Raw genomic sequence first — 12,388 nt, forward strand, 5'->3', positions numbered from 1 at the left:
AATAATAATAATACAATTGTTAAAATATAAATAAAATAAATTTTAATATCTTTAACCAAAAGAGATAGGTTCAATAGGTTTACTAAAAAAAAAAAAAGGATGTTTAAAAGATTTTTGTTGATATATTATTTTTGTCAAAAAATAGAATAAAAATAAAAATTTGAATGTTTAGCTTGTTTGGTGAAAGAATATGCCTCACTGGTAAATGAATAACAAATGGAATGAAAAATATATTATTATAAATGAAATGTAAAAAAGTAAGGTAAGATGGAAGATGAATATAATAAAGATTATTACCTTTACAAGAATAAATATATTAAATTAAAAAAATGCTTTTTAATTTTTATAAATGAAAGAATCAAATCTTTTTTCAATATTCTTAATATTTCAAAAAAAGGTACTTTAAGAAATAGATTAAAGAAAAAGATAAGCATAAGATGTAATATATTTTTCTTTTTTAAATACTATAAAAATGATTGAGCTATTTTTTTAATGAAAATGTATTAAGAATATATAAATTTATACGTATTACGTTTTCAAGAATGCTTCTTTTTTTTTGGTATTTAATAATATACTTTTAAAAATAAAAATTTTCAAAGATCAATTTAATATAGTTAATATTATATACTATTAAAAAATTATTTCAAAAAAAAATAGATAAAATATACATAATTTATATAAATAATTAAAAATTATAGGATTTTTTTTTTGTTAAAATTTATACCACTTATCAAACTTGTTATTTATATTTATGTTCTTATATTGTTTATTCAAATTATTTTATTTTGTATTTTTTTTTTCTATGGTACATTAAAAAACACTTTTTATATGAAGGGTGAAAATTAAAATTTATGGGTATAATATTATAGAAATTTTAACAATATAGCTATAACTATTATATGTTATATTAAAATCAAGAAAAAAAAAACTAATGTCTATTATTTTAATAATAAATTTTCTATTATAAATTAATTCATGTTTTACTTATTTAACCATTATTTTGATGGCAAATCACTAGCTGGTAAAATTTATAGATATTTATATGTATATAAATATAAATATTACTTCTAAATAATATTTTTTTTTTCGTAAATAATATTGACAGATAATTGAATTAAAATAATTACCATAAAGTAGTTTTATAAATATAAATCAAAAAATGATAAAGTTAAGGGTTTTATTAAAATACAAGAAATAAAATTAAAAAAGATTATATATGAAAATAAAATATATAATAAGTATCTAGGAGGTATGAAAAAAATAAATTTATTTTCATTTTATAAATAGGTTAATCATAATTGAGGAGGAATAGAGCCTTCTAAGGAATTTGAAGCAAATTTATACGACTTTGTATAAAATATTATAAAGATAATACTATTTTCTATAATTATTATTATTTTTTTTATTTAAAATAAATATATTTTTTTTAATATATTTTTTTCTTTATATAGGTAAAGCAGCTAATAAAAATGTTATTGGCAGATACTCAAACATATTAATAGTAACCTGAAAAAGAATTATAATAATAATTTTGTAAATATTATCAATAAAAAATAAGGATTATAAAAATTTTATCTTTTTATATATGCTAAAATAAACGATTTTAAAAATATATTCATGATTTTATCATTTTAATAATAATATTTTTATACAAATTAAGCGAATATCAATTTGTTAGATGGAAATATGTCTTTGAGTGTACTTTATCAGAGATTATCTTCTTAGAAATGAGGTATAAATCATAACAAATGATAATTTTTTTTAGCAAAGTAATTTTTTCTTTTATACTACAAGCAAAATATATAATTAATATTTTAAATAATTTTATTTTATTACAAAATTATTTTATCTTTTATGGGTTTATTTATAATAAGGAAAAAGAATCTTCTTTTGGTCAAATTGACTGGTAAATTCACTTCTTCATAAGACGATTAAACCATTTTAAAGTCAAAACATATCATGTTACAGAAATATCTTCCTCAGCTAATATTACCGAAGATGGTTTTGCAATCAGTTTTTCATTTATAAGTAGTATATGTTTATCTACTTAAATGAAATAGAAATCTTAAAGGAAAAAGATGATATTTCATGTGAGAAAACTCAAATCTAGTACATGTAAAGTTATAATATTTTTATTTACTTACTTTTAAATAAGAAATTTTTAAAAAGTTAAAAGGAAAAATATTAAAGGTATTATGTTAGAATAAATCTTTTTATCAATCATAAGATTTTTTTTTTATTTTAAAATATAATAATTAAAAAAAAAGTATTATCTATAAGATTACATAAGTGATTATCAACCTGGTGAATATTGTCCTAATAAAAAAAATATAATAAAAAAATGTATATATAAATATAAATATTATATACTATATATAACATAAACACGATTTATAAAATTATTTATACTTCTTTAACTTAAACTGGCATTCTTTTTTTTCTAGTATTCATTTAACTTAAACCATAATATCACTAACTTTAATACATTTAATGAAAACAACAAATTTTTACCCAAAAAAAAACAAGTTCCATAGAGATAATTAAAACTTGACCATATCATGTAAAATGAAAATAATGTAATTTAGAAAAAAAAAATATTATAACAAAACATTTTTAAAAAAAAAAAAAAAGAACGGGATGTAGAAATTGATAATAAATTTATATCTTTTTAAGGTAATTTTACTGTTTTATCTATTAAGAGGCTATTTTTTAAAAAAAGGATAAAATAATTTCAAAATTATATATTGAATGAATCAGGTTAATGTGAAAAAATGTATTTAATTATTTAAAAGTGTTTTCAAAAAGGAACGTCTATTGAGAAACATAAATAAATACAATTATATATTTATAAAAGTATAAAAAAAAAGAAGGTTAAGTTTATTAAGTTAGGTAATTAAAAAGTTAATGACAATGAATATTATTATTAGTTTAAATATATAATAATATTATGGTAAAAATAAATATTATTTTAGATGTATGATATCTTATTGTAACCAGGAATTAATTTTTTTTTTATTATTATTTTTTTTAAATGATTAGCTTTGTTCTTTAACAAAAAAAGTTATAAGATATGGTGAATATATATTATAATCTTAAAAATATAACTATAGAAGTATTTTCTTTTACAATTACTTTTTAATAAACAGTTTAAAAAAATATAAGTGTTATTTGAAAAAAGTAATTTACTTTTGTTTTATAAATTCTTCTACCTTTTCATTTTTCAAATATTAAAAATGTTATTATGATTAATTTTTTATACTTAATAGCAGGATTTCAAAACAATTTTAGGTAAGGAACACCAAAATTTAAATATAATTTTAAATAGGGTTGATAGCGTGTGGTGTTAATTGAAGTACCATTTATGTAATTACCAATTTTTTAATGTTTGTTGTTATGTTCATTATCATTTTTATTCAGACTAAAAAGTTATTATATAAATAGTTAAACAAAAAATTGTTGTATTAGTTTTAATATGAATTTTTACTATATAAATACTATAGTTTATTCTTAAGTATTTTTAAAACATAATAAGATACGTAGCTATATAAAATTATGATAAGATGAACTAAAACTTCCTTTAATAATAATATTGTGTCTATTCATAATTATATTTGATATGATTATACAAGATAAGAATTATCAAAGATTCTTTTAAAACGCCTTGTAGTTATGTAATAAAAACCTATTCAAAAAAAAGTGTGTAGTCGTTATGGTTTATATTAAATATTATTATAAATAAACATTATATCAACTTTTTCTATTATTAAAATTAATTTTGAAAAAAGCTTAAAATGAAACAGATATTTGTAAAGATTATTTTGTATATGAATTTTTGTATAGTATATTCTGAAAATATTTTAATTCATAATATGTTTAGTTCTAAATCTCATTCTGTTTCAATTTATCCTTTAGCAAAAGAACTAGTTTTACAAGGAAATAATGTTACATTACTAAATTATGGTATTAAAAGTATAGGAAAATATGATGGAATTATTACAAAGGAAATATTATTTAATGATACAGAAACTTATGATGCACAAATTGAATTTTTTGGTAGATTAACATGGTGTAAATCATCATCATCAATAGTACAACTTTTAATTAAATTAATGGTCAATTATGGTATGCATTTATCTAAAAGTTTTGATTATATTGATATTATTAATACTAAATGGGATGCAGTAATAGTAAATGAAGCATTATTTGGTCAAGCAGCTACGTCAGCTGTATATATGAAAGAAAAAAATAATATTCCTATTATATCACTTTCTACTACTGGTATTTTTTTAATATTATTTTTACTATTTATTTTTAGATTATACTTTTTATCAAGCTTTATTTAGAGGTTTAGAAAGATATTATCTTATTGAAGGAAATATATATTTTGATGGAGAAACAATTTTTAAACCTGAAAATTTTTATTATAGGTTTAAAACATTTCATAGTAATTATAATGAATATAATGCCTTTTCAAATGGTATTTCTTCAATAAATCAAATGATTGCTGATATTTTTAATGTAACAATATCATTAGAAAAATTTTATTCATACTCTTCATGGAATGTCTTAGAAACATTTGATAAACTTTTTCTTCCATCACCAATGACATCTTCAATTACATATACTGGAAGTTCATGTAATCATATTCCTAAAATGGATGGAATAATTAATATAAATTCAAATTTAAATTTACTTTTAAATGATAATAAAACTAAAGGAATAATATATATGGCTTTTGGTTCACAAATGCCCTGGAACTGGGCACCTCAAAAAGTAATTAAAAATTTTTTAAAAGTTTTTAATAAACTAAATAATTATACAATTATTTGGAGTATAAATATTAATATAACAAATTTAACTATTCCATCAAATGTTCATTTATTAAAATGGGCACCTCAAACAATGATATTAAATCATAATAAAACTAAACTTTTTATAACTCATGGAGGATTAAAAAGTTTTAGAGAAGGTATTTGTGGTGGAGTACCAATGTTATCAATACCATTTTATATAGATCAAACAAAAAATACTTTAAATGGATATTTACTTGGTGTATTAGAAAGATTAAACAAATTTAAATTATCACCAGATAAAATTTATCATAAGATAATTAAAATTCTTGAAAATAAAAAGTATAAAATAAATGTAGAAAAACTACGAACATTTATGGATGATAGAATTATTAATCCAACAAAAGAAAGTGCTTTCAATATCAAAAAAATTATTAAAATTAAACATAAATATCCAAAAAGTGATGAATTTTGGCATATAAAAGGAAAAAATATTAACTTTATGACGAGGTACTACTTTGATACAATAATAATTATTAGTATTTTTATCATATTATTGTTGACATAGTTTCTTAAATATATAATTAGTACTAGTTGTAAAATGATTTATTTAAAAAATATTTAAAATAATAAAATTAATAAAACAAAAATTAACCACTGCATGAGAGGCACATAGATTCATCCTCCTCACGAATTGAATTTACCTTTCCCTTCATGACATTTTCTTTTGCATTATCATGTTTTTCACCTAAAGGAGTTTTTGAAGAATTTTGTATTGCTGATTTATCAACACTAAATTTAACAGCATCAGCAGCAGGTTTTGTTCTTAAGTAATACATTCCAGTTTTTAATCCACGTTTCCAACTATGAAAATGCATTGAACTACAAATGGCATATGATGGTTTAGCAACATGAAGATTAAGCGATTGTGATTGATCTATAAAAGCACCACGATCAGCAGCCATCTCAATTATATCTTTTTGAGATATTTCCCAAACAGTTTTATAAAGTTCTTTAATATTAGGTGGAATTTCTTTAATATTTTGGATAGATCCATTATTAGCTATTATCTCATTCATTAACTCTTCACTCCATATGTTAAGATCAATTAAATCTTTAAGAAGATGAGGATTGACAATTTGGAAATCTCCTGAAAGAACACGTCTAGTGTAAATGTTAGAAGTATATGGTTCAATAGATTCATTATTTCCTAGAATCTGTGCAGTTGAAGCAGTTGGCATTGGAGCAAGTAATAAAGAATTTCTTACACCATGTTTTGCAATGTCTGCTTTTAAAGTTTCCCAATCCCATAAATCACTTGGTTTGACATTCCACATGTCATATTGAAGAATACCTTTTGATACTGGAGATCCATCATATGTCTCATAAGGACCATCACGTTCAGCTACTTCACATGAAGCTTCCAATGCTCCATGGTAAATTGTTTCAAAAATCAACTTATTAAGTTCTTTAGCGGCAGGTGAAGTGAAAGGATAACGCATAAGCATAAATGCATCAGCTAAACCCTGAACACCAATACCAATTGGACGGTGTCTCATATTTGATTTTCTGGCTTCAGGGACAGGATAATAATTGACATCAATAATTTTATTCAAATTTTTAGTTAGAATTTTAGAAACAACATGAAGTTGTTTGAAATTAAAAGCAGGTTTACCATCTACAACTTCAACAAATCTATTAAGAGCAATAGATCCTAGATTACATACAGCAACTTCATCTGGTGCACAATATTCAACAATTTCAGTACATAAATTTGAACATTTAATGGTTCCAAGATTTTGTTGATTACTTTTACGATTACAATGATCTTTGTAAACCATATAAGGTGTTCCGGTTTCAATTTGACTTTCACAAATCTTTTGCCAAATAACTCTGGCCTTTATTTGTTTTCTGTAACGTTTCTCATTTTCATACTTGTGATATAATTCCTCAAAAGCCTCACCCCAAGTATCCTCAAGTCCAGGACATTCGTGGGGGCACATCAAAGACCAATAAGAGTCTTTCTCTACACGTTTCATAAATAAATCAGGAATCCAAAGACCATAAAATAAATCACGAGCTCTTTCTTCTTCAGGGCCTGTATTTTTCTTAAGATCCAAAAATTCTAAAATGTCAGCATGCCATGGTTCTAGATATATAGCAAATGCTCCAGGTCTTTTATTTCCCCCTTGGTCAACATAGCGTGCTGTATTGTTAAAAACTCTCAACATTGGTATTAATCCATTAGATGTACCATTTGTACCACCAATAAAAGAACCATTAGCACGAATACAATGAACATTCAATCCAATACCGCCAGCAGATTTTGAAATTAATGCACATTGTTTAAGAGTATCATATATACCTTCAATTGAATCATCAGACATTGTTAGTAAGAAACACGAAGACAGCTGTGGACGTCTGGTTCCTGCATTAAATAATGTTGGAGAGGCATGAGTAAACCACTTCTGAGACATATAGTCATATGTTTCAATAACAGAATTAATATCATCCCCATGAATTCCAACTGCCACACGCATTAATAAATGTTGTGGTCTTTCAGCAACTTTCCCATTTATTTTTAATAGATATGAACGTTCAAGTGTCTTAAATCCAAAATAAGAGAAATCAAAATCTCTGTTATAAACGATAGCAGAATTAAGTTTATCAGCATGTTTTTTGATGATGTTGTGAGTTTCCTCACTTATCATTGGCAAATGTACTCCTGTTACAGAATGACGATAGTTATATAAGTCACTCATAGCTTCTGAAAAACTTTTCTTTGTTTGTTTATGCATATTAGAAACAGCAATTCTTGCAGCTAGTATAGCATAATCTGGATGAATTGTCGTCATACTTGCAGAAACTTCAGCAGCTAAATTATCTAATTCAACTGTTGATACACCATTATACAATCCTTGGATAACTTTAAACGTTACCAAACACTAGTAAAAAAAAGAAATAATATTTGTTTAAAAAAACTGAAACCTACTGGATCAATGTAATCCATATTAAGTTTGTAACAAAGTTTGGAGATTCTTGAAGTAATTTTGTCAAAATGAACATTTTCCCTACGTCCATCACGCTTCTCAACATATAAAGAGTTAGTACGTTTCATATTGTATTTAAAATTATAGAATGAATAGAGTTTAAAAAAAACCAATTAGTCTTAGTCCTCTCTCTGAGATAAAGCAGTAATCGCCCTCTTCACTACTCTTAATTCCAATTGTTACAGGTTATTTTATAATAATGAAACATTAATCGTAACGCCTATTTCAATAGCGCCAAAAATTGTCAATAATTGGTTTTTTTCATCGTTTTTGCGCCAATAATAATTGTTACATACTGGTCAACGATTCATTGCTTTTTTTTTTACAATGTCAAATATATAAGTAAGAAAGAATAGAATTAATGACTTTTTTCTTTTAATGTATTATATTAAGATAAGGTATCACACTGAATGGAGTCTCATGCAAAAATATCAAATGTAACGCAAAGAAGATTAAATTTTTTTATTTATAACATTGAACCTTTCATTTATATAAAATTGATATTATAAAAATAAATGATATCTTTCTACATTCGTGGGTTTATCATTTTTAAAGGTAAAGTGTGAAAAAGATTGTGTAGTATATTTATATAAGATATAGTAATAAGACGTACTAAATTTTAAAGTTAATTCTTAGTATATGGGGGGTGTTAATTTTTAAAAAAAAAGAATTAGTTTTTTGAATAAAAACTTTTTGAAATAATGTAAAAAACATTCAAAACAATTTTTGTTAAATTTTGATTAATTGGTAGTGAGTTAGTTATCTTGTTGTATATGTATTTGGCATTCTTTTAAAGTAAATATTCTTTTCTAATATCACAAGGAAAATTGACTTTTTCTAGTAAAAACTTTTTAAATGAACCTGAAGATTTCTTTTACTATTAAATTATTTGAAGTAAACATTTACTAAATAAATATTTAGCTGTTATTATTGTAAAAAGTATGTCTTTCTACGTAATATGCAAATATTCTATTTGTTTCTATTATTTTATATATAACATATAATTAATAAACATCATAATATTTAAAAAAAATTAAGAAATATTTTTTAAATAAAAAAAAAATAATAATATTTTTAATTATAATATAGAATCTGTACCCTACCATGATTTTTGATATTTATTATCTTTGATAACATCAACCATTTTTATTATAAAAATAATCTTTACTTTTACAGAGATAATTGACAATTCCAAAATCATTCAATTTAAAAACAACATTTAAATATGACATAATATAGTGATAAAATATTTCCAGTATTTAATGACAATTTTCAATAGGTAGACATAAATGTACTTTTGATTAATTTTTTTATATTAAATAATACTATGTATAAAGAGGTGTAAAATTTGTTCATTCAAATAAAAAGTCAGTTTTTTAAGTAAAAAAACTTTTTGAAAAATAATTTAATGTTTATTCAAGTTTTTTATATATCAGGTGAATTTATTTAACATCCCACATTATCCGATAATAGTAAATATCATCAATATTTTGCAAAAAAAAAATATGAGCGTATTATAGAAATTTTAATTATCTGAAAAATCTGATCTTCTTAAATGAAACTTATTTTATTTTAGAATCGGTCGTTTAACTTGTTGGATATTGATAAATGATGACCCTTATTTTTTTTTTAATTTTTTAAATGTATTGATGGAGAGTTATTAGCGTTAGTGGATTATCTTCTTAAATATATATAGTATTTTTTTTTAACAAAATCCAAAGTTAAAATATTTCATTAAGAAAAAAAAGTTTTAACATCCTAGAAAGTAGTTTCAATTTGGAAGAGATTCTTTTGCAGTTGAAGAAATATACAAAAATAATGTTTAAATTTGTATCGATTTTTTTTCAAAGTTTTATTATGAAAAAAAAGGAAACATTATACTTGAATTGTTAAATTTTATACTTTTCTATAATACTAGAAAGATAGTTACATTTAGGTGCAAATATATTATTTTTATCATTTGTACACTTTTTGTCTATATTAATAATCTAATGATAAAAATTTTGATTAATTAATGACGACAAAACACAAAGATCAGCTACTACATTAATTATTTTTAGTGAATCTTATCAAGAATAAGTTGAAGAATAATTTCAACAGAATAGCTAAAACAAATTTATACAAAAAAATTTTTGATAAAAATTTAATATTTTTATAGAAATTATAATTTAAAAAATTAACTCAATTCTTTCAAGTAACATATTAATTAAAAATAAAATTGAATATCTTTGGAAAAAATATTTATTATTTTTTAATTAAAAATACATCAAGTTTAAAAGTAGATAATATAAATATTTTCTATAAAAAATAAATTTTGCACTAATAGCAAATTAATTTTTATATAACAAACAGTGTAGATATTTTATAATTAAAAAAATCAAAATTTATTTTTAATTTTAAATTTTTTTTTTATTTGTAAAAATTATTGCTTTTCTAATATTATTATTTTAATGTGAAAATATTTATTAACTTAGATTTTATTATATGTATATTGAATATTATCTACGCAAAATCTTTTATATTCTTTTATTATTTATTTTGTTTGTAATTTAATACTACTTTTAAAAGAAAATTTGCATTAAGAAAAGAAATAGTTTTAATAATGTTTGAAATTTAAAAAGTTTAATTTTATCACATTTTAAATCATAAAATTGAATCGTTTTATATTTTAATATTGAATCACATTATTTTTTATAATTTAAAATAATATTTTTAATAGTAAGATAGAATATATTATAACATCAACTGACTTATTACATAATGTGTTAAGTTTTCAAATAAATTATTTAAAATAATCAAAAATTTAAAAAATCACGTACATACATAATGTTTCGCTATATATATTTTTTAAATTTAACGGGGCTGTTTTTGATGTTTTTATTCATTTGCAACTTATTATCATCTTTTATTCAATTATTGTACCCACGTAGCGTTTAATAATAACAAAAACATTATGGCGTTTCAAAATAGCATATGCTTTCGCAATTGAGATAATTAAACTATTGCATACTTCAAATAACCAACATTATTTTGATAAAAATAGTGAAAAAAAAATAATTTTTAAAGAGGAGTGCTTTCAACATTTCAAAATTAATTATTATATAAGTGATTCACCTTATTGTTATAACATTATATAAAGAATAAATTTTTAACTAATATTGTACTACAAAAATGTCTGTATTACATCAACACCATGAATTCAAAGTTACAGATCCTAGAGATCCAATGCAAAATTTTGATGAATTTCACAAGAAAACATTTGGTGACTCTACAACATCTTCATTTCCAAATCAAGCAACATCACTCCTTCAACAACATTTTCCAGAACATTCACATCATTTCAATGAATTTAATCAAAAGATGATGGAAATTCATTCACTTGATCCATTTTCTGAAGAATGGCGTGTTAAAATGAATGAAATTCATAACAATATAGCACCTGGATGTCATGGAAGTTTAACAAATAATCATTTTGATTCTCAAGGAAATTTTTATTCTGTCCTAAATATGGGTGATTTTAAACCTGAAGAAATAAATATTGAGCTTAAAGGTAATAACCTTCACATTAATGCTCAACACAAAGAAGACAGTCAATCAAATCATATAAGTAACTGTTTTACTCATGAAATTTATATTCCATCAACAATTGACATGAATACACTTAAGACAAATTTAAATTCTAAAGGACAATTAATTATTGAAGCATGTGCTCTTCAAAAAAAACTTAACTAACACAAAGAGTATTCAATATTTTTGTACAAAAAAAAATTTATTTCTTTTTTTTTTCCACTCCATATAATATTAATTTCTAATAAAAAAGATAGTTTATTAAAAATTTATTTTTACATGATAATAAATTTTTATTTTAAAAGATGGTTTTATACCAAATTATTCGTATAAGTTAACAAAAATTAATAAAATAAAGTAATTCAATTTGTTGTCAAGGATGAACAAATTTATTTTGATATTTTTTCATTGTTTATTTTCTTAAAAATATGTTTATATATAATTTGATCATGTGATTATTTTTTGAATGAAAATTTTATATAAAAAGATATTGTTATTTTGATTTAAAGTTTTGTTAATTATTTAAAAAATAAAGATAAATATTATAATGATATTTATGTAAAAATATTTTTAAAGATAATTTTTATTAAATAATAAATATACCCCTTTATATATTATGTATTTAAAATATAATATTATTTATTGAATGTTGTAACATTTTGTAATGGGTAAAAGATTTATTAGGATTATAAAATATCTTTTTTATTAGAAAGTAATAAATTCCTTTTTTATTAACTTAGTTGTTTGTATCAAAGAATTTCTTTTAATAAAGCGTTTTATTTGTTATCGTTAATTGAACATAAAAGAAAATAAAATCATTAATAATGAGCATAAATCTACAATAAAATTACCATATACTATCTATAAAATTAAATCTATATAGTCTCATTAATGTACTGTTATACAATGATATTACATTAATCCATATCCCGGCACTGATATGGACAGTAAAATGATATAAAAGTTATCATTCATTGTAAA

The 12,388-nt window shown here is 21.6% G+C and overlaps 3 protein-coding genes across 3 annotated transcripts; 2 read left to right on the forward strand and 1 right to left on the reverse strand.

The window, feature by feature from the left end:
- Positions 1 to 3,869: 3,869 nt before the first annotated feature.
- SRAE_1000191300 (UDP-glucuronosyl/UDP-glucosyltransferase family-containing protein) lies at positions 3,870 to 5,358 on the forward strand (the record flags this gene model as incomplete). Its single annotated transcript, XM_024648928.1, has 2 exons — positions 3,870 to 4,278; positions 4,316 to 5,358. The coding sequence occupies 2 exons, from the start codon at positions 3,870 to 3,872 to the stop codon at positions 5,356 to 5,358; spliced, it is 1,452 nt and encodes a 483-aa protein (XP_024502856.1).
- An 82-nt stretch (positions 5,359 to 5,440) lies between these two features.
- On the reverse strand, positions 5,441 to 7,908 carry SRAE_1000191400 (Ribonucleoside-diphosphate reductase large subunit; the record flags this gene model as incomplete). Its single annotated transcript, XM_024648929.1, has 2 exons — positions 5,441 to 7,735; positions 7,783 to 7,908. The coding sequence occupies 2 exons, from the start codon at positions 7,906 to 7,908 to the stop codon at positions 5,441 to 5,443; spliced, it is 2,421 nt and encodes an 806-aa protein (XP_024502857.1).
- A 3,103-nt stretch (positions 7,909 to 11,011) lies between these two features.
- SRAE_1000191500 (Alpha crystallin/Hsp20 domain and HSP20-like chaperone domain-containing protein) lies at positions 11,012 to 11,572 on the forward strand (the record flags this gene model as incomplete). The annotated part of the gene is made up of 1 exon (XM_024648931.1): positions 11,012 to 11,572. The coding sequence occupies one exon, from the start codon at positions 11,012 to 11,014 to the stop codon at positions 11,570 to 11,572; it is 561 nt and encodes a 186-aa protein (XP_024502858.1).
- Between the last annotated feature and the right edge of the window lie 816 nt (positions 11,573 to 12,388).

The sequence above is a fragment of the Strongyloides ratti genome (assembly GCF_001040885.1).
Source record: "Strongyloides ratti genome assembly S_ratti_ED321, chromosome : 1".
Classification (NCBI taxonomy): Eukaryota; Metazoa; Nematoda; class Chromadorea; order Rhabditida; family Strongyloididae; genus Strongyloides; species Strongyloides ratti.